We start from the raw sequence: 24320 nt of genomic DNA, 5'->3' as shown, positions 1-24320 counted from the left end.
GACAATGGAATGGCTGTGGGGGGCAGGGTTCTGATCCACTACCTAGTCTAAGGCCCTGTTTAACCATGACCCAGCTCTGAAATAAAAACTTTGTTCCTTCCTCTTGCATGCATCCATGTGTGAAAATGTGGTACAGGATTGGAAGAAACTTGGAAGGAACTACAGACAAGACCGGAGAGAACCATGGTTATTTTTACAGTTAACAGCAGACGTTTAGCTGTACCGTAGTGCAATGCACTATAGAGTTTTGCAATGGAAACACCTTTTTGTTGTTGTTTAATTGAATCTAGCAAACTGGATTAATCACAGCAAGTGAATCAGCCAGGGCACTGTGGAATACAGGAGTGAAAGTAAGCTTTTTTATGTGAATATAACCAGATTTTCTTTCTTATTTTTGGAGAGGGGGTGGTGGCTAGGCTAGTGTATGTTTGTACATATTTATTTAGTTATTTACTTACTTATTTATTGCATTTGTTTACCGGGATGGTACACTGGGCCAGAAGTACGCATTTTCAGTGGAGGCCCATGGAGAAAAACTCCACATTTAAAGAAAGGACACATACTACACAGAGGATATAAATGAGAAACAGTTGGTACATATTTATAGCAATTTACAAATATAATCACACTTATTCCGTGGTGGTGGTGCTGCGGCAGCATTGTCGCCTCACAGCAAGACATTGTCCGGTTCGATTCTCAGCTAGAGTGTCTTCTGTGGAGACATGCGTGAATGGGCGTACCTTCGTTGAAGGTTGTGCGTTAGAGCCGGCAACTCAGCACGTAAAAATCAACTGCCAATCATTAGCGGACGGGAGTTCCGCTGTGGCGACCCCTAACCGGGAAAAGCCGAAAGACACAACAACAACAACAAATATAATCACACTTAACATACAGTGTACATAGTTATATCTAGCACGATATACATGTTATACAGAGTGAACATATGAACAGTCATTTCATATAATTATTAGCTTACATGTGTTTATGTAGGCTTTCTTGCAGTGGGAGTAGTGCAGTTACAGAAGTCAGTTATAGAGGCTAAACATTATAACATGTTTAGGTGGACATCAATGAGAGAGGTGGGCTAAATGTTTAATGTTATAGAAATCAGGTAAATACTTAGTATATTGCATTTTATATAATGGTATAATAGTGAAAAAAGGCTATATACTTAAATATTTTAAAGTTTTGCTTGTGTGTGTGTGTGTGTGTGTGTGTGTGTGTGTGTGTGTGCGTGTGTGTGTGCGTGTGCATGTGTGCGTGTGTGTATGCATGTGTGTGTGTGTGTGTGTGTGTGTGTGTGTGTGTGCGTGTGCATGTGTGTGTGCATGTGTGTGCGTGCGCGCGCGTGTGCGTTTGTGTGTGTGTGTGTGTGTGCGCGTGTGTGTGCATGTGTGTGTGCGTGCATGCGTGTATGTGTGTGTGCACGTGTGTTTGCGTGCGTGTGCGTGTGTGTATGCGCGTGCATGTGTGTGTGCGCGTGAGTGTGTGCATGTATGTGTGCGTGTGTGTGTGTGTGTGTGTGTGTGTGTGTGTGTGTGTGTGTGTGTGTGTGTTTGTGAGCGCACTTGTTTAAATATTTTGAAACTGGATATTTTTGTTCTTTTTTTCACTGTACTCTTCTACCCTCTTTGCTTTTGTGGGGGGGGGGGGTTAGCTAGCTGGGCTGTAGATTACAGGAAGTTGCCCTAGCACTTGCTTAGCTTAAATTCTGCTATTAAGGCTGGTAAGTGAATATCTGTGTTAATAAATTGGAATATTTTTATCCTTTTTTGGGGGGGAAGGTTGGCCAGCTGTGCTGTGGATGAATGTAACTTGACCTTTGCACTTGGTTGGTTTAAATTCCACCCTTAAGGTACATTTTTGTGAATATGGAAGGGGGGCTGGCAGTACCTTTGTCCCTTTCATATTATTTTAAAGGTTGACAAGTATGCATTTGTATGAAGTAAAATGATTTTTGGGGGTAGGGGTGGGGGTGGGGAGGTGGCTAGCTGTCCTATGGGAACTTATCCTCTTCATTTGCTCAGCTTAAACATCTGGTATTAGGGCTGGCTAGTGGGCATTGCTGCATAATAAAGTGGAATATTTATGTTTTTTTTTGGGAGGGGTGGCTACCTGTGTTGTCGATGAAATAATTGGTGACTAGTTTAAAGTCTGGCATTAACAGCTACCATAAAACACATTAGAAAATGTCCCCAATTTTACACAACACCCTTGTATTTGCCTAACATGTTTGGTTTTCAAGTTATTTTCATATTGTTTGCATGAAATATGCTGCAATCTATACTCTCTCTCTGTGCTCTGTTTGTAAAACCAAGTTAAAACTGTTCTTGATTTTGTAGAATGTCCTTAAGGTTGCTTCATCTAGATCTGTTCCTAACAGAATTGGGGTCAACTGTAAAGTTACCAAATCCTGAACTACTGGGTCAGCTTTTAGGGGTGCGTTGTCAATGTTGTACCTCAACTTTCATAAGGAGATGATAATGCATGTTTGACATTTAGCTTTAGTCCATGATTCTAATGCTAGTTATTTGTTTAGGACAAGCCTTCCTGTAAGATGGCTGAATCTTTTCGGGATTTGATCAGTGCTCCTAGCTTGCTCCTTGCTGGCCATTGTTTTGTTTCACTTCATGATTACTACTAAAAACAACGTCACAGAGGAGGGGAGGTGTTAGACAAACATCTGTATGTGTGTGTGTGTGTGTGTGTGTGTGTGTGTGTGTGTGTGTGTGTGTGTGTGTGTGTGTGTGTGTTGTGGGGGGGGGTGTTAAAAAATATTTCTGCTCAGTGTCAAATATACTAGATACGCTACTGGGTATTTGTTCACCTAACTGTGGACAATCCAGATCAAGCCCATTTAGTTAAGGCTGACAGACAGAATGGGGTTAACAAAAAAATGCATCTTTAAGGCTCAACAGCTCCAAACATAATAATATTAATTAAAGGGAGTATGGCCCCCTGCATAAAAAAGGAAGAGGACTTTGTTCTCCACAAAAAAAAAAACAGTTTTTGTCAGATGCCTACTCAATTTATTAGTCTCAAACAAATGGTGTTTGAGGGAATTATCTTTGATTACAGGAATCATCACATCCATTTTCCCATAATGCATCCTTGATGAACCACACTCTTAAGAATCAGTGTATTTCATGAGTTATTAGCAGTTGCTATACATGTATGTCCAATACTTTGCAAGTCATTTTACACAGTCTGGAATAATGCTAGAAAGTATGCAGATAGACTGCTTTTTAAGCATTCTGCCAGTTGGCACAGATGGTTAAGACGGAGAGCTACAGTTCCTGTGGTACAGGGTTTGATTCCCTCAGCCCTTATTTGCCTACTGTGTGGCCTTGAGCAAGTTATTTAACTAGACATTTATGAGGGAAAATGGGACTTTGACGGTAAGCTGCTCAATGGTCTTCTGGGCCACAAGCCTAGTAACTACCTATGAGCCAAACACACCACTATTGTCTTACATACTCGTATTTAACCTGTTTTTACCTTTGGCTTTAGTCCCCACAATATCTAATATCCATGTTGTAGAATCCCTACTGTAAGACTTAACCTCACAGGCAGTTAAATCGACTTTATATTACTAGATGATCTCCACCTTAAATCAATCTTATCACCCAATAAAAACAGCATGTATCCAGTTTCAGAGCTTAGTTTAAACTGGTAATTCCTCCATTAGACCACATTCAGCTCATGTGACTCACTCACTCATAGGTATTCTAACTGGTAATGTACCTAATAAATGTGTGAACATTAACGTTTACTCAGACTCCTTACCTGATCGCTGCCTGTTGTTTCTCACTAATCATTTAAAATACGCAGTGTACACCACAGAGTAACTATGTATCTACCCCTTCTCACCCACAAAAGAATCTCTAATTAATGGCCATCATGTACACAACAAAGGGAACCCACTATACAACACCATGGACAAAGCTGAAGTTTTATTACTATTTAAAGGTATACACTACGGTTCATTCAAAACAAGCCCTTCCCTGTTCTGAAACATACATTATCTGGAAACATGTCACCGTCTAGCCAAAGCAAAGATAGACACAGGTTTGTAGCATATACGAAGCAATAAATGCAGCCACTGACTTCATCTTCTCAACCGCGGATAAAACTTAACTTACTTATTTAAAAACGGCATTTTACATGTCTGATCACACCCACCCCATTAGGTTTTACAAAATGGCACACTACTTGACTGAAGAGTTACCTTTAAAGAATAATAATAAGAATTCTCAGATAATGCCATGTAAGATCCAAACACTCAAAGAGTCCGAGGTTTTCCCAAGATCACTTTTGAGACTGAGCCTTTCCATCTTTATTAACAACTTAACTCAAAATGTTTCTTTAAACTGACGCTATACTAATCCACAGGCCTTGTAAATCTAGAATTATACAAAGTAATGTGCAAGATTCCAGTAACACCTAGAATTAGTGTAACTCAAACAATATCACTATAAACTCAACTAAAATTAAGTCAGGCACAATACACATGTAGAGTTTTATGTCTTACTGGAAAAATTCCCATGGCTCCAAACTTGACTTTGTTTATTCCTGTGAATGCATTCATTTCTACTTTTATCACACTCTTAACCTACTCCCAATGAAAGCACTTACCAGTAAAGTTATAACAAAGTACGGCTAATAATATGCACAGCTGCTAACTCTGGAAACATAGACATCAGTGCATAAAAATATTATTTCTAAAGCATCTTTACTAAACATGACTTAAAAAAAAAGTGGCATACATACACTTATAGTAATAAAAAGAAATGAAACTTTAATTAAACATTTCCTTTGTTATTTTCATGCAGTAAACATTTTAACAATTTTCATTCAGTCCACCACTATATAAATTGCTCAGTTCTAGCCTTCCTTTAAATTTCACTCCTTCTGAACACTATTCGGCACATATATTTCCCACAACTTCAGTTTATTTCCATGTAATTTGTTCCTTCCCTTTTCTAAACATTGCACTTCCAGCTCTTTTACCTCCTTTATAATGCTCAACACTTCAGTTGCAGGTGGTTTAGATTTTGATTTTCTATCACTGCTTTTTTTTTTTGCAACCAATAGTATGTAACTTAGTCAGACTGTACTACGTCCCAACAATTCAGATCTCATACCCCAGCAGAAAATAATAATTTATTTAATTACAACCATTTGCTCCCCCAAACTTTCTGAAAAAAGTATTCTGTGGGTATTTTTTTAAATCTAACAACTTGCTACATCTCCAAAACCATGTTCCCAGTTATTTCTTTCTTACGTTCCCATCACATCTTGAATGTTCGCTATTCTATATACATGAGGAAAAATCCTCTGAAGTGTATTCAGGTGCAAAAATAGTTATGCCAACACTTCCAAGCAAAAATCCAAAAACTTTTGGACTTTTTTTGCATAATTGGGAGATATGCAAATGTCTTCCTATTCTTCCTTTGGGTATTGCTTTTATTTTCTCTTCTCATGGTCCACTGATCGAGTCTGTTCTAGACTCAACTAAAAACACAACCGGAGCTGGCCTTTCATTTAACAATCACCACTCTCATCCTCTACTGCTATACTCTATTATCAATCCTCTAACCTGCAGTCCAAACGTCTTCTTGGTCTCATCCCACTCTATTACCTTTCCCTCTAGTTATTTGCTTTCAGTACCTTTTGGTTCATTTGCTAATTTTCTCCAGTAAATTCCTGTTCCCTCTTGCCTACTTTTTCTGCTCTCTACTTGCAGTCATCCCTGTTGGTAAGATCTCCTTCACCATTCTCGTGTTTTGTGTGTGTTGTTGGGGTGATTTGTATATTATCTTTAGATTTTATAGTAAAATCATTGTTTAGTGGAGGAGCCCTACCTGGGCTAAAGAGGATGAGTTTGTTTTTTTTTGGGATTAAGAATAAGTTTGATGTCAGTGATCCATGTTTCAGCTAGGGTAAAGTTGTGTTGGGTTATGGTTTTTAACTCATTTAGGGTGGGGGCGGCACATATAATGGTGGTATCATCTGCGTATTGCACTACTGAGGCAGAAAGTGAGGATGAGGCTATCTGGTTAGTAAATAGTGAAAATAGCAAAGGGACTGAGGATGGACCCTTGAGGGACACCTATGGCTACTGGCAATAGGGGGGACAACTGGTCTTGCCATAGAACTGCCTGCTGACGGTCTGATAAGTAGTTACTGAACCATGATATGGTGGAGGAGCTTATGTTAAGGGTAGCTAGAGTTTCTAGGAGCATGCTATGGTTAACCATATCAAAGGCTTTGGATAAGTCTAAGAATATGGAGGATACGAATAGTCCTTTGTTTCGATGGTGATTGACAATGTTGGTAAATAAAAATAATGCTGTGGTGGTGCTATGGGAAGGTCTGAAGCCATGCTGGGATTTGGATAATAAGTCATTTTTTAAGAGGCACTGCATTAGTTGGGAATGAACTACTCTCTCTAATATTTTTGATAAAGGTGACAGAAATGTAATAGGGTGGTAGTTGGTAAACTAAAGAGAGTTTCCCCCTTTGGGCATTGGTATAATATGTGATATTTTGCATGAGTGAGGTACTTTACATTCTGATACTGACCTATTTATGAGAATGGACATGGGATAGGCTATGGATTCTGCTGTTATCTGTAGAAAATCTGCTGGCAGATAGTCAGCTGCCAGTGTGGTTGGTTTACGTTTTTTGAGGAGTTTAGCAACTGTACTGGTGGAGACTGGGTGCAGGGAAAAACTGGAGGAGTTGTTTTTTGTATTGAAATGGGTAGGGGGTCACTGTTGGTATGGGGCTACTAGTCGTGTTTTGTGTGTTGGCTAGGGCTTGGACTGTTTCAGTAAAGTCTTTGTTAAATCAGGTGTGGATGTTGTCGTGGTTGTTTGGTAATACAGAGGAAGGAGTGGTTGATTTTCCTGGGTGCAGTAAACTATTGTGGCCCAGAATTTTAGAGGATTGTGAGTGTATTTTTCCTGCATGGTTTTATGGTAGTTAGTTTTGTCAAGTTTTATTAGTTTTTTGGCTTTGTTGCAGAGTTCAACATAATTCTGTTTCAGGGTAGTGGTTTTGTGTTTGTGAAATTGTAACCAAGCTTTGTCTTTTTCTTTCATTATAGTTCTAGTATCTTTTGTTAGCCATGGGGCATAGTTAGTTTTGATTCTAATGGTTCTGGGGGGTGCATGACAGTTTAAGATTTTTAGGAAGGTTGAGTTAAAGTACTGCACGGCTTTGTCTAGAGATAATTGTTTTAGGGGAGTCCAGTTACAGCATATTAGTGAATTGATTAGGTCATTAGCTTTAAAGGTCTTTTTGTTACGTACTACTTTGAAGATGGGTTGTTTATTCTGGTGGGATCAGTTCCTAATTAAGTAGGTTGCTTGATGGTCACTCAGTCAGGAAGACAGCCTGATTGTTGAGCCAGAGTGGGGTCTGATAGTAGAATCTAGTCTAAGATGGACTGGCATTTGGAGGTTTTGTCAATTCTTGTGGGGGCAGATATAATTTGGGTAAACCTATGGAGGTTAATGTAGGTAGAGGGATTTTGACTGGAACAGTCAGACCAGTCAATATTAAAGTCACTTAATAGTATGGTTTCTTGTGGAAGGGAGGATGACAACCAGTTAAGTAGGTTTTCCAGTATGGTAGTGTTACTGCCTGGTGGGATATAACAAATAATTGTTTGTTTGTTGGGGTTAAGTTTTAATTTGGCTAGAATTAGTTCTACATATTTAACTTCTTGGGAATTACACTCAAATTGTTCAATAGTGAGATGCTTTTGGAATAGTATTGCTATGCCCCCTCCCTTTTTTCCTGATCTAGCTCTACATATAATATTGCAGTCAGGGGCAGTAATTTCATTATTGTGATGTTCAGGTTTAAGCCAAGTTTCCGTTAATACAACAATATCTGGTTTGTATAGAGCTAGTAGGGCATGTTTTGCTAAGAAAACTCCTTACATTAATGTTTATAAGGAGGAGAGAAAATGTAGGTCTTAGATATAGAAGATTTGGCTTTGTTAAGTTTGTGTTGTTAGATTTATTGGGTCCTGGATTAGGGTGAATGTGCCCACAGCATGTGAGTTTTTGGAGTAGGTATAGATAGAGTTTGTTTAGTTTGTGTAATATTTTAGCTAGTCTTTGGGAGGGTTGAGGGCTAGTTTTGTATGAACTGTTGTATGTATTGTGTTTATACAATTGTATGGCCTGGATATATTATAGGTTCATAGGTTCATAGGTTCATACTAGGCTATCTGCCCTAGGGCATTTATAAGCCTAGCCAGAGTGTGTTTGGCTTTCGCCACCCATTTTAAATTAATTTTGCTATGCCTTTTTTTGAGGTTAGTATACTGTGCCTCTGTCTAACAGTGACACAGAAGTGATAGCCGGGGTAAACCTACGATCTCCCATCCACTCATCAAGATTCCTCTTGAAGACAGTCAATGTGGGACTCTGCCTAACCTGGACTGGGATTTTATTCCAGAGTGAAGGGAGCCTCTGGGTTATGAATCTGTCCCTCCAGCATGTCCTATTTATTTCAGTGCTGAGGTTCAAGTCTCGAGCGTAGCTCGATGGGATTTGGATTTTCTGAGGTGCAGCATGTCCATTAATTCCGGGTTGGACATGGCTTTATACGTCAGGCACAGATCGCCTCTGAGCAGGCGGTATGCCACTGAGTAGAGCTGGAGTTTCTTTAACCGGGCAGCATATGGCATCTGTTTGAGCCCTTTGATCCTCTTGGTGAGGTACTTTTGGGGTCCTTCCAGTTGCTGCAGGTGTCTGGTAAGGTACATCCCAAAAGGGCATTGTACTCAATTATGGGCCTGATGAGGGATGAGTAAAGAGGCACGATGACCTCCCTGATCTAGATGTGAATCCCTTCATGATTAGGTGGGCTATATAAAATGTTTTTCTAACCACTTTGGCCACGTGGTTGTCAAATGAGAGATTGCTATCAACTTGGGTCCCCAGGTCCCTAATGACTTCTTCTGTACTTAATGGATTACCACCTATGTGGTAATTTGTGGGCACTTTGTTTTTGCCAAAGGGGATGACTATACACTTTTTGGCATTTAGCTTGAGGCCATGGCTCTGGCACCAGTTGTCTGTTTCTATGAGGCCCTTTTGGAGGATGCTTGTGTTGACTGGAGAGTTGATTATGGCGCCCAGTTTGCAGTCATCTGCAAACTTGGTCAGCCACAGTCCTCCCGTGTTGGCCTGTACCGCCGAGAAATATATATCGAACAAGAGAGGTCCCAAGACTGAGCCTTGTGGGACGCCACTTGTAACTGGTTTGGAGTCTGACATGGCTCCAGCAATTCTAACTATGTGGGTTCTGTCCTTGAGCCAGTTTGCAACCCATCTAGTGACATAGGGGTTTATATTTAAGCTGGTGAGCTTATCTATAATGCCCGAGTGGGGTATTGTATCGCAGGCTTTTGCGAGGTCCAGGTAGGCTGTGTGGACCACCTTCCCCTCGTCAATGGCCTTGGTGACTGTTTCAAAGAAATTGACCAGGTTTAAGAGGCAGGATCTGCCCTTAACAAAGCCAAACTGGGTAGGATCTAGTGTCTGTAGGTCCCCAATATCTTTATTTATGAGGTCCATGATGATCCTTTCCATAGCTTTGCAGACCAAGCTAGTCAGGCTTATGGGGCGATAGTTTCCAGGATCCGTTGAGGCACCACCTTTGTGGAGAGGGACCACTGTTGCTGTACGCCACTCTTTGGGTACATATCCTGTAGTAAGGCTAAGATTGAACAGTAGTTTTATGTTTGGGTTTAGCTCTTCTTGGAGTTCATGTAGGACGCAGCACGGGACACCATCTGGTCCCATTGATGCTGTGTTTTTTGCTTTGGAGAGGGCGGCTCTTACCTGAGCATCTGAGATGTCAGGGGCAGCACTCTGTTGGGATAGATATTTGCCCTTTTGGTGGGGAGAGGGGAGAAGTTTGCACTGAACCTGTCAGCTAGAATGTTGGCAATGTCTGTGGGCTCGGTGTATTTTTGTCATTTTGGACTAATTCTGAGCATATCTGGGAATTCCCACCCAGGTTCCTAACATAACTAAAGAAAGCCTTGTGATTATCCTTAGTGTCCTGTGCAATTTTTCTCTCGAAGCTGGCCTTAGACGATTTTATGAGTGCCCGTAGTTTTGCTAATACTGATCAGAGATGCCTTCCCTTTTGGGATTTTGCTCTATCATGTAGTAGCTTCCTCCTTCTATTGTATAGTTTGTTTATGGCTGGGGTCCACCAGACAGGACGCCTGCCTTTGGAGGATTGGGTCTTGGTTTTATTTGGGATTGCATGATCCATGCATTCCTGAAGGTGTTCATAGAATGCGTTTATAAAGGATTCTGCGGTCTGGGCCGTATTTTCCACAGGCCCGGGCTTTGAAGGATTTCGCCTCGGTTTTGAGGCGTGTGAAATTTGCTTTAGAGAAGTTTTTCACTGTGGTTTTCTGGGCAGGGGTGGGGTCGGGATGTGAATATCCAGTGAGATTAGTTTATGGTCTGATCTTACCAGTGAGGGATACACTTCTGGTCTGGAGCATAGTGTCCCCATGTTGGTGATGATCAGGTCCAGTATGTTTTCCCCTCTTGTGGGAGTGGTAACAAGTTGTTCCATAGCATTTGAGTTTATAAATTCTAGGAACCTTTGGGCTAGGGTGTTGGAGCTAGAGTAATGCTCCCAGTCTATGTTTGGGTAGTTGAAGTCGCCCAATATAATGGTGTTTGGAGAGACCTTCATATTTTCCAGTATTCTCAGGAAGGCCAAGTGGGGTTCCTGTGTTTGGGAGGGTGGTCTGTAGCAGGCTATAAACTGGAAGGCAGTTTTACCCACAGTTAGTTGCACATGGATAGTCTCTGATGCTTCGTGCTGTGCCACCAACCTGGAGGTGTGGGTATCTTTGACGAATATTGATACTCCCCCTCCTTTTGTGGTTCGGTCCAAAATTTTGAAAGGTTATGATGCAGCTTAAAAGAGCAATTGTATTCAGTGCAAATGCAGCTAATTGGAACTTGGAGTGAACAGCTGCACTGCAGAAAGATTATCTGCAAAAACAAAGACCAGATGATAAACTGGACCAGCCTGCTGTATGCATGGAGCATGTCTAATCTGATTGAAGAAATCCGGAGATGTGGTACAGCCATTAAGACAAAGTGACCTATATTTTTCACTGTTTTCTTTTGGGGGGTGGTTACAGGGGGTCTCTGTCAATTTGCTATTGTCTTAGGAATTAAATGCCTCATGATTCAAGAACCTGGAAATGCAAGACCATTATTTGTGCAAGTCCATTATGAGAAACTTGATAATAAACATTCTCCACTGTAGCACCAATGTAGATGTCACAAGGGAAGGACTTGAGGGAAGACATCCTGCTCCTCATCAGAGGACTTCAACACAGGCAGGGTCAGGCCTGTACAGTTTAGGGTTTACAGACAGTGGGATCCCTGAAAAGGAATCCAGTGATGGGTGAGAGCCCAGAAAATCTGATGTGAGTTGCAGATAAAGTTAAATAAAATATACAGCTTCCTTTAAAAACACACATGGTATTAAGATGTAATTACTACTGGCATCAGTGACAGGTAAGTGGATATTTTGGGGGAATCTGTCTTTATGTAGTAGGACAGATACACATAATATGACTATTACACAGAACTCTAAACAGTAAGTGCATTTTTAAATGTACACTTCCATTTCCACACAGGAAAAAACACAAAATAAAATTAATTCATTTTTTGTCTTCTAGGTCAGGAAATATCTCTCCTTACCTAAAAGCTCCAGCAAAAACTACCCACAAGTAAGGGAATCCTTCTATCTCCACTCACATATGGCCTCCCTACTATAGTTGCAGCATCTAAGAAAAACACTTCCACCCTACAAACCATCACAAATAAAATTTGCTATTTCATTACAAACACACAGACACACAGAAAGACACACACACACACACACACACACACACACACACACACACACACACACACACACACACACACACACACACATGCATGTGCACACACAAATGCCACTGTCTGAATTGTTTCAAACAGACAGCTGACCTTTCACTGGAAGCACTGCCCTTCAGACTGCTACAGTGCAAAACAATCTTGCCTCTTTCAGCTAAACTTACTGTGAGAACATCCTCCTACAAAGTCAGAAGCCACTCACATACTACTTCCACGTTACTTACAACAAACACAGTGCACTCATCAAGTGTTCTCTGCTTTATTATCAAAATTCTGAGAATCTCTTCCTATCTACCTTAAAGAGCTCTTCTCCTATCCCAGAGTTAAACTTCAACTCAAAAAGACAACTCCACAACTAAGTCTAATTTAGCTGCTTTCAGAAGGGCCACATCACCTAACCGTTACTTCCCCCTACTCTTTCACATTCTCCTCCCATGTCTCTTATTATATTTACATACTGGCGGGCCACAATCGTAAATAGCATACATACTGATATTTTCAGTAATGTATTGAACTGTTGTATTGTTGTTGCCTTTCCTTGTGTATTATTGTTCTCAACCATCTATTCTACTGGAATGCTATTCAGCTAGGCTATACCTGACATCAGTTCATTTATTTATTTCTATTTGTTGACAAAGTAAGTTGACTAGTCTGCTGAACCTTTTCAACCATGACCAGGGTGTACAGAGAAATGACCCATCATAATCAGTGTACTAACTTACTACACAAATATAAATATATACAAAAATGAATAACACATGCAGTTTGCATCATTTATACCTTACATTCATTCCAACATCCGTTTCTTTAAAAATATGAAATATGTCATCACCAATAAAACTGACAAAAGTGTCTTACCTTTCGCAGTGCTGGCCAGTGTATCCTGGCTGGCAGGCAGTGCACCTGTATCCCTCTGCACCCAGACTCTCACAAGTGGGGGAAAACCTGGAATAAGAATGGAAAAGAAGACATTAAAAGCTGTAATTCTTATCACACAAACATCAAACGTCTGATATGAAAAGAAGGTGGGGATAAGCAAGAAAGGTTTATGTAATCAGGTTGGGTGACTGTAAAGTCTGATGTTGGCATTTTATAAAAAGTACTGGGTTTACCGAAGAAAAGTACTGGGTTTACCGAAGAAGGGTTTATGATTAATTATGTTATATACTTCAGCAAGTAAATGCACATAATTTATGCCATTGTGATATGGAAACCAGTGTAATTAACAGCAAACACGAAACAAGTAGGATACAGTACAAAAAAAAAACAGACGTGCAAAGAAAACCTATGTAGCAATGTTCATAATGCTTAAGGGAAAGGCAGGTGTTCCTCAAACATGTCTTGAATGTTTCAGTTCTCCTTTGACATGAACTATTACCAGCGTGCATAAGAAGCTGCTAAACTGCTGCTCATATATAGCTTCGATTCAATAGTTCTCACAGTGGCAGTGCTTTCTTGCATATTTTTCAGCTCAGTCTTCTTTAATGGATACTTTTCAGACAACAGCAGGTCCACTAAGCAATTCACAGTACTCCACTGTATACATTTCAGATATGGACAGGCCAGCTGAACAACTCAAAGGCCTTCCATGCATCCTATTTATGTATGAGAAGGTCAGCTAAGCAACTGAGTGGCACAGAGATGTACGGCTTAGCATTACTGCAGCACAGCACTTGATTTTCCAGTTTGGTTCTTGACTGGGGTGCCTTCTTTATTGAGCATGTATGTCCTCTCCCTGACATGTGGGTTTTCATCAAGTGTTCTGGTCTACCCCAGAAGGTCAGCTAAGCAACTGAGTGGCACAGGTGAAATGGCGATCCTCCAAACTGCCAGTAAGTGGGCATACCACGTTTGTGTGTGTGTGTGTGTGTGTGTGTGTGTGTGTGTGTGTGTGTGTGTATGGGTCTCTATCAGTTCAGTGAAAAATCAGTTCATCGAATGACATTTTTAGTACAATTACATCGAACACACCGTTCATCAAACTGTACATACTGAGATTGTGGTACACTGAGGATCAGGAAATTTGCCCTTTCCCCACTGTAGTGCGATCTCAAAGTTGGTATATACAATTAGTGGGGGTGTGGGGGCTTAGATGAATGACATTTACGATGAAATGCTGTTTGTTGAAGTGACGGTTCACCGAAGTGATACAGCCCCCCACACACACACACAACACACACACACATACATGTATGTATATATGTGTGTGTGTGTGTATATATATATATATATATATATATATATATATATATATATACCCTGTGATAGACTGGTATCATATTCAGTATTAGTTTCTCTGCCTTGTGCCCATGGAATGCTAGCTCTTTCCCACCAGTGATCCTGGTCTGGACCAAATAAAACAGGTAAACTTGGAATGAGTGAACTAAACAACTCAAGTATTATGACTCTTCTAACAAAAAAACAGTAGTGCCTAATCAACCTTACTTGATAAACAAAGGCTATAACTACCAACCAATCAATATTTGCTAAAATGCAGGTGACTTTCTGTTTTATTTTACTCTCATTAAATAACTGTATTTTGAGTCAATTTAATTCTCCATGCACACTTTCCATTCATATGAATAACCTTTTATACGTAAAGCATAAAATAACTTCAGATACTCGGAAGATACTAAGAGAAACAGGCAGTTTACAAGCAGAACTTGAAGTCATTTGAACAGAAAAAGTAAATAGAATGCAAAGATCTTAGTTGCAATTCCATCTCTGCCACTGTTTGCACATTCGTTATCAGCTGTACTTGGTTTCACACAGCCGTTTAAGTGTTGCTATTCCCTCTACAAATTACTAAACCCATTTCTCACCCTCTTAAAAATGCTTTGATAAAACTTTTTTTAAACAGCTGTCATCGATATTTTAATAATTTTATAACTACTACTGTTTCCATAAAATGTACATCATTCACATACTAAAAACCCATTTACTCTAAGGAGGGATGTTAGGCCTGCTGGTGCAGATGAAATCTTATTTGTGATGTTGCTATGAAACAGCTGCAGGATGGCTAATGAGAGGCAAAGAGTTATAAGCGGGTCTATATTAAATCAGCGAAAAACATTTTCAGAGAACGGCTCTTTGCCGAACACTCAGTTTTCCAAACCTTGCTCCGTCGAATGCCCGTTTCAGCAAATTTTTTTCCCAGGGGAAAAAACACTTGGCCATCATCGGGAATTTGCCCATTTCCCCACTCTAGTGTAATCTCGGAGTTGGTATATTTAGTTACGGTGGGTGAGAGGGGCACAGCCTCCACTTCAGAGGGTTTTAAATTTTGTGAACGTTTATGCTGGCCAAGCGTTTTTACCCAGGAAAAAATTGCTGAAACAGCCATTTGATGGAGCAAGGTTTCGACAATGAGCATTCTGCAAAGAGCCATTCACCAAAAAGATTTTTCGCTGATCTAATATAGACCCGTATAAGCTCTTAGCCAGCTGTCCTTCTCTTGGGGGATGGGGCTGCATTTTTTCAGGTTGGTTAAAGCTCTCACTTGAGGCTGAAAGCTAATTCAAAGTAGCTAAACACAAGGGGAATTAGTACACAAACAAAGGGAAAGCATGTCAGACACACTATAGTTTATTTATGTCAAAAAAGGATATATATCTTGAAAACATAATCTAATTTATCTGAAACACATGTATGTTATAATCCTTATACACTTCAGTAATTTAGCCAAGATTGTAATACTTCTCACTGTAGATCTCCCCATCCTTACATGTAGTTTGTAATCATGAAAATCAGTCATAGTTATTGTGTAAGCAATGCTTGTGACACAAGACTGTTATACAGGGTTTCGCCCCCCACCACCTTCACATACTGATCCAGCTAACCATTTGCTGCTTGGTGTTGTTCCAACTGCTTCTACAGTAAGTATCCCCAGTACTTTCATGTGCAGTTGGGACTATGGAAGCCAGTGGTGGGTTAGGAAAGGAAAGGGGAAACATGGAGCAATCTGTTAGGGTTACATATTCTGGGGAATACTATTTATGCCCTAACTCCTTATCTTTGCTTAATATCATATGTATCACCACATGTAATGTCAATTAGTTCCCATATTACCTGGAATGCCAGCTTCATCAGTTTTCTCTTGTGTAATTATAGCACTATTAGTCTCTTTTTCACTATCTAAAGTGATGTCAAGGTAGCTGATTTCTTTACCTAAACCACTGACAATAGAGGATATCAAACCAGTTTGATAGGAACCACAACACAAGAAGTTGTTGAACTCAGGAGAGACACAGCTAAACCTATCCTGAGATGTGGTTCCACTGACATCGACACCAATCTACATGACACTCTGATGATTCAGACAACACCAAAAGATCAATATATTGGTGTGTTTCCACTTCCAATTACCACAGATATGCCAGTCATCAAAGATGCCATCAAAAACAACTGGAAAATCATCATGGATAATAAGGAAATTGCAGAAGGGAAATACACCCTGGGGATCACTTCTGTGGCTCTGCTCGACAGGGGCACAGGAAATTAATTTCTTGGGTGGCGTAAGCCAGGGAACCTTGTTGGCTAGGCTTACTTAGGCCCTTGGGCCGATAGCCTAGTACCTACCTATGAACCTAAGTATTAGGCAAGAAACTTTTTTTCTCTTACAAGAAATCATTTAACATTAAAAATACAGTAGAAAAGGCTAAACAATTCACTCCTGGTGCCATTTCCACTTATGGTACTTTTAAATGTGGCAAATGTAAACACTGTAGATATATTAACAATTACTGCAGTGTGTACCTGAAATCAATAAACAGAACTATTGTTGCACAGGACAGATACAGCTGTGATTTAACTGGTGTTGTACACCTGGTGAGCTGTAAAACATGCCCCGCCTTCTATATAGGAAAGACCATTAGGAAGCATTCCAAATGGATATATGATAACAGCTTGGCCATCCAGAAGAAAGAGATCAACAATGCCTTATCAAGGCATTCTTTATCTTGTACTGATTTCAGGAAGTTTCATTTTTTTTTGTATTGGACAGAGTCCACCTGGTTGACGTTACAGGGAACAACAATGTGCTGTTGCAGTGCTGGGAAGCCGAATGGCAAATCCGGCTAGCAGCAGACAAGAAACCAGGACTAAATGATTACATATATACACCTTAGGTACTTCTTATTAGCACAGAAACTGATTTTTTATTTTTCTTAACCTATCTTACTATGTTACCATTCATACATACATATTTTTTAAAAAATCTATTTGAACTGTATGTAATTTAAAACTCATATTTATTGACTGCCTTGATTTAGAATATAGGCTCATATGACTTTAATTGCTCTTTCATTCATAAACAGTTTTTTACTGTGATTGGATTAAGAGGTCATATGACTATCCTCGGTAGTATTTTAAATTTGCCTGTGGTGGTTTCTGCCTTATTTCTCATGAAGTTCTGAAAATAAATATAGCACAAAAGCGCTTAATCATTGCATTCAGACTCCTTGGCTACCTTTATAGTGGTTTAAGGTTCATATTCCATGCTGCTTTTTTTTTGGTTCCAAATTTATAACTTAAACTTCTGAACAGTGGTTCCAACATATAATGTTAATCTTTCTAGACACTTCTTTTCCATTATCTTCTACAAAGAAGAAGTGCTACGCTCAAGTTCCATTTTTAATAATACAAAGGAGACAAATGTGATCATGTTAATTAGGTCAATGATCGATTTCTTTCAACATTTCCAATAAAGATATGAAACTTTGAGTTCAAGTACATGTATTACTCAGCTACACATTGCAGCTGTATATTCATCTCGTACACCACTTGGTATTCCACCTGAATAACTATACAAATAAGAGGTGGTAAATATTGGTTTAAAATTTGTAGTGACCATAAAATAGTGTACCGAGGCTTAGGATTTACCAAAACAAAGTTATAAGCAAATCAGTGATCCATTACAGGGCTATCGTGATATAATCATAGCACAGTCAAAAACTTGTGTAAGAGAATATGTGACAAAGTATCATAGGAAGCATTACTTGCACATCTATGAAACTCGGAATGTCCTGGACTTGCAGTCACTGAATCAACCCAAACTCAAAAAATAAAATAAATCACTGGTTTTCATTTCACATCTTCACAAACATCACTTTGCTGCTTTTATTCATTCACTCCAACTGAGCTCTACAAGTTTGTAATCCAATAATTGCATTGTGAGCTTTTTCACAAAATCACATTATGTCCTCACTTTTCAAACAAATGTTCATATCTCTAGAGCAATAAGGGTTACTAAAGAAATGTAAAAGACAAATTGTTCAGCACAAACAAATCTTTACACTGGTAGTGTCCATTAGATTCTAGGTCCTAAAATGGATTTTATAAGTCATAATAAACACAGTAAATATTGACTTTGCAATATTTTGTAATGATTTTACAATATCTCAGTAACATACTGATAAAAATTGCACACAATCTCAGTAACATCTCAAACAACGCACATTCTGTCTGCAGCATTTTGTTTATCCATCTGTCAACTTTCACATGAGACTACACAGATCTGTCTGTGCTACTTTGTTGTTAAGATACTTAGAAAAATACAAAAAGTATGAGAATACAAATAAATACTACACGAACAATTACTATCTGTTTAGCAGCATTATTCAAAGGTAAAATATCAGTGCTGCTATGTTGCTTATCATGTAAGATTTAAGATGAAATCTTTCAGTGGCTTGTATTTAGCATGATTATTATTAATGTTTTCAGGGCTGGCAACTCGGCACGTAAAAAATCTACTGCCAATCATTAGCGGACCGGAGTTCCACTGTGGCGACCCCTAACCGGGAAAAGCCGAAAGACAACAACAACAACATTATTAATGCAGATATTAACAGTATATATTAAGATGCCTTCTGTCATCACTAGGCTGCATTGAGTTAACATTTGGAGTCCAGCACTCATTAGTCTTCAAAACCAAAATGTGGGAAAAACAAACAGCAGCAAAGTAAAAAGACTACACTACTTATTGTCTGTAAGTACTCTAAGCTATCAACTTTCTAATCAAAATCTGACTTCAGGTTTTATAGGAAAACCAGTAGGGAAAGGTTTGTCAGATCTCCAGAGATACTTACATATTTTCTGGATTAGTCAGTGGGCAGCCACAAGGCTGACAGTCCTCTGGGGTACCAGCAGTGGCATCTCCAAAGTAGCCCGGAGCACACCGGTCGCAGAAATCCCCTACTGTGTGGTACAAACAATTCTGCAAGTAAAAGACAAGATAATGCTCATTTTATCTGCAAGAAAGACACTTCAAATTCTAAATGGATAAAAATGAAACTTTTGAAAAAAAAAAAATCACAACATTACAGTAATGTTTTCTGGACCAGCAGCAGCTCAGCTGAGACATATTAGTAGTTTTACCTACTTTTCTCTTCACATCACTGAACTGTCACTAAGCTTCAAAGTTATATTCTAAGGGTTATGTTTACTGCTGAAGGAAGAACATTTGCCAGTAATTTCAACTTTATAAATGCAAACATGAAACTTCAAACACAGTCACCTTTTGACAATGCTACACCACATGTTTCTTCTTGCCTCAGTTCAGACATACAACAGAGGAGCTTGTATTACTGCACCTCACTAAGACAAGTGGCACACCTCCACAGCTAGCTACAGCAGCAGAATTACTAGAAGGTAGCTGCCCAGTGTGCCTGTCTAGTGGCATATGTGCATATGGGATATATGTTCTGGCAGCAAATCTCAGGCCAGGATCTAGGCTGTGCGCCTAAACATTAACAGCACCATCTCTGTGAGGGAGCAGAGATCTATCTACAGTAAAGTTTATCCCAACTTTTCATAGCTATCCATGAATGTTTGATCCATTCTCATCAGGAATGCTTTTCCTCTAAAAAGATGGAATAATTTGAAATTACCAACAATGGCCAAAGTCTCAATCATTAAAATGAACGTACTCCCTAAAATGTTATATATCTTTCGAGCGTCTCAAGTCTCAATTTCCAAGAAATTCTTTCAACAAATTCACACAGAATTAGCTAAATTTGTATGGGAGCCTAAGAAAACCAGAATAGCTTATGAGAAATTGATGATTCCGAAGGTTAAGGGAGGTTTAGATTTACCTAACTTTGAGTTATATTATTTAATAATAAACTCTAATAGAATTCTAAGAGTGGCTAATTATGACATATCTAATTATAAATGGTCACCTAATTGGTTAATTCTGAACTATAAACATGTTGTTAAGTTGGGAATGAATTCTAAGGCATTACCCTTTTTAAAGAAAGAGAATTTTAAATTATATGCCTTGATGGAACACATTAGAACATATATAATATCGGTACAAAATCTGTTTCAATCTTTGGATCTTTTACAATATATGATGACTCTTCAACCTTTTCATAAGAATCCGAACCTGAAAATCAATAATCAATTGATAGACCTTAAAAGATTTCCACAAATAATTAATGTAACTTTACTGGATCTATACCCTTATATTGGTATATCAGTACAGGATATATTAAAAGAGATGAACCTCCCTAAATCTTATTTAATTATAATTCGACAATTAAAGGATCTTTCCATAAATTATTTTAATGACTTTGGAATTAAAGAAGAAGATTTGACCAAATGTTTAAGTTTATGGCAAACTCTGATGCAAGATTTTAAATATATAACATCTACATACAACTTAATAAAAGAACTGAAATACAAGAATCAAATACTCTTCGCAAATTACTGGAAGGAGAAAATACCATTGATTGAGGACAATAAAATATTAAAAGCTATTAACCTAACCTTAAAAGCAGTATCTCTCCAAAAATTGTTATTTACGCAACTGATGATTTTTAATAATGCCTATTATACTCGTCTTAGAATACATAAATTTGACTCTAAAAATTCACCTAAATGTCCATATTGCACTGATCAAACGGCAGATCTTTTACACATGTTCTGGAGCTGTAAATGTATATTTAAACTTTGGAATTCTTTAAAAATTCAATTACAAAAAATGGGTTATCAACAATCTACACTTTGCTGGGAATTTATGATTCTACATATCCCTTGAATTACTTGGATAAATCCCAATTGATAATACTTACAAATATTTTTTTATTAATGAAGTTATACATAGCTACAAACTGGTTGAATCCAGTGCAGACTTCATGGGAAAATTTTAAAAGTGTAGCAATAAAACATATTTTAGCACATAAATTATTAATTAAGGATCACAAGAAAAACATAAATAATCCAAAAATTTGGGAGAAAATCTTTACTATTGTATTGGCATAATGATTAAATTATATTGTTCCTCGGGGTGTACATATTAAAGTTGGAAACGTTATCAATAACCTGTATACTGATACTAGATCTTTTAATACCTTGTCAAGAATTTTATCTTAATGTATAAAGATTTTAGTTATCTGTTGGAAGCATTCATGTAGATAATGTATATATAGTGTAGTAGTGTGATTATAGGTTTACTTTTGATATTGCTGTATGTTATTTTGTGTAGTGTATTATTGTATCAACAACTGAAAATAATAAAGATTTATTATTGAAAAAAAAAAAAGGAATGCTTTTCCAATGGCCTGATTCTGTTCCTGAACAGATGTCACTAGTGTTATAATTGGGAATACAGCTACTGTGCCACTGTGCTGGTTACCCCTGACTCTTGAAAGTTGAACATATACTACAGTTCAGGCATTTTAACAATTTTTGCACAACTAACACACAGCACCACTCTTTAACTGTTCTGAAAATGGTTAAAAAGGGTGACCCCATTCTACACAATTTTTTATGAAACCCAAAAGCATGATTCATACCAGACAAATTCCAGACTCAGGGTGGCAAGATTCTGAGTGACCATTACATTCACAGAGTTCACAGTTTCCAAGGTAGAGACCACCACCAGTTCGAGTATAGCCTGGGGCACAATCCTAGAACACAGAGACAAAACATTCTTAATAAAAATATTTCACTGATAAAAAAAAAATCTACAGCCCACAGTCAGAAAGATTCAGAAAAATATTGAAAGTACAACAACAAGCCATATTAACAGTTGTTCATATTTGTTCCGACCTTCCCTAGTGTACCATACAATATTTAGAAATGATATTATATTAAATTGAGTAAACTCCCCACAGATGAATGCCTCGGTATTCAAACTGCAGACTCCATACATTTACATTGAAGTCAAATATATCTGTGCAACATCTGGATTTGTTTATCTAAATATCAATACTGGGCTGAAGCCTCTGAGCTACTGTTATACAATGCACTACACAGCTTATGTCTTCTGTAGGGTAGAGATACTGTTTAACATTTATTCATTTATTAACTGGGCAAATCCATTAAGGGCAAATCTCTCCTTTTCGGTGTAACATGGAAGAAAAGGTTGGTGAAGTGACCTGTTTAGTCACACAGTAAAACAACAAGGTCTGCAAGACAGAATTTATTATCTCACATTTTTAACAAGAAGCATCTTTATTAAATTATCACTTATAACATAGGCAATCATATATTTATATAAATGAAAACAAACCAGACTGACATAGTCTTAGTTGCAAACATTTTACATCACAGACCGTTTTGACATAATTTTAGTTGTAAATATTATACATCCCAATTTCAGTTGTTTACCTCTTTTACTATATTCAGTACTTCTAGTAAAGTTGGTTTAGACTTTGATTTCCATTTTCTAGTAACTGCCTTTTTGTCAGCCACCATAATTAGACTCAGCAAGGCCTTACTATGTGTAGACAATTCCAATTCTGTATCATAGCTCCAAAAAATAATTTCCCTAGTCACACCAATTTTCTCACCCAGTATCTCTGATAGAGTAGTCTGCAGGGAATCTGTAAAGTCTGCCAACTCATTACACTCCCAGAAAATATGTTCTCAAGTACCTCTTTCTTCACCATCAGACTTCCAACATTTGCTTTCTACCTGGATTCTCAGGAGTCTACTTCGGTATAAAAATATCTATGTAACCATTTCTAAGCAAAAAATTCCTAAATCTTCTAGACTTTGTTGCATATTTGGGAGACAAAGTATTCTCTCCCATTGTTTCTTTGTGAACTGCTTATCCAATCTCTCTTCCCAATCCTTTCTAACCCCCTCTGACTGATTCTTATAGTTATGCAATATTTTGTATGCTCTACTAATTACTCCTTTTTTAACAGCAGCTTCTCTTCTAGATTCTACTAGAAATTCTACCAGTGCTGGTCTTTCATTTAGGGCCCCCTTACTTCTTTCTCTTTGCCTATACTCTGATATCAATCCCTGACAGGAAAGGCAATCTCTAACCTGCAGTCCAAATAAATGATTGTCTTCTCATTCTATTACCTTTCCTTCTCTAGTTATTTGCTCCTAAATATCTTGGTTTCTTTTCCCAATAAATTCCTACTGTCTATATCCCTAATTGCAGTCATCCCTATTGTCAGGATCTCCTTTCTTCATGCCCATGTTCACTTAATATTTAGAATTCTTTCTGCTGCTTTATACATATAATATTCTGTATGACTATTGTTATTCTCCTTAAAAGCCTGCATCCAAAATCTCAGTCTCTCCTTGTTTCTTCAACATCATCCCTTTCCACTTTGAATTATAGGTTTCTGCTTGTGCTATATGTAGGAGCCTTAACTGTGTAGCTCGGAAATACCCCTTCAAATTGAGAAATCCCAATCTGCCCTTTTCTATTCGAAGTACAAGTTTATCCCACTTGAGTCTTGCCATCTTCCCCTCCCAGATAACGTCCTTCAGCTCTTTATTAATTGTTATTCACAACTTCTCCTCTAGTTGACAAAATATGCCTGACATGTAACTCTGTCACATATTGACATATTGCTAAACTTCTATATATTCAAAAGAAAAAAATAAACATACTTTAACATATTAAAGAAAAAAATATTTTAAGTGATTAGTAGCAGTGTGACGGCTTGCTGGTTAAGATGTCTGCTTCACAGCACCAGTGTACGGAATTCAATCCTGACCTCTGTTCACTGTCTGTATGAAGTTTGCATTTCCTTCACATAACTATGTGGGTTCTCTCTAGGCATCCCAGTTTCCTTCCAAAAAGACTGGATACTCTAAAGTGTCCATATGTACTGGCTTTTCCCTTACCTTCATGACCCAGGCCATGTCTAAAAAGGGGTCACAGGTATATACTAGCATAGTGACCACCATGGCCTAGGAGTGGGTATGTTAATTAAGAAGTTTCTAGAGGTTATGTGGGCAGGTATGTTAGTTAGGAGATATAGGTTCATAGGTATATACTAGGCTAGTAAATATTAGGCTATCAGTCTGCAGATTGTTGAAAACAAAAAACAAAGCAAAGCAGAAAATTCGGTGTATACAGACCCCAATTTTATTATTAACACTTTG

General features: G+C 38.3%; 1 protein-coding gene across 11 annotated transcripts in view; it reads right to left on the bottom strand.

Annotated features, from left to right (window-relative positions):
* HSPG2 (heparan sulfate proteoglycan 2) overlaps window positions 1-24320 on the bottom strand; it is a 2126006-nt gene that overhangs the window by 936742 nt on the left and 1164944 nt on the right. For all 11 annotated transcript variants that reach the window (XM_044063227.1, XM_044063230.1, XM_044063231.1 and 8 more), the window contains 3 exons: window positions 21761-21874; window positions 19052-19179; window positions 12825-12911 (listed from right to left, as the gene is read on the bottom strand). In XM_044063227.1, coding sequence (XP_043919162.1) covers window positions 12825-12911; window positions 19052-19179; window positions 21761-21874 — 329 coding nt within the window. The remainder of the gene's footprint in view (window positions 1-12824; window positions 12912-19051; window positions 19180-21760; window positions 21875-24320) is intronic.

This window comes from Protopterus annectens, chromosome 2.part1 (genome assembly GCF_019279795.1).
Source record: "Protopterus annectens isolate FY-2018-M chromosome 2.part1, PAN1.0, whole genome shotgun sequence".
NCBI classification, from domain to species: domain Eukaryota; kingdom Metazoa; phylum Chordata; order Ceratodontiformes; family Protopteridae; genus Protopterus; species Protopterus annectens.
Note: the sequence above shows the minus strand (reverse complement) of the source record. Positions and strands in the feature narration are given on the sequence as shown.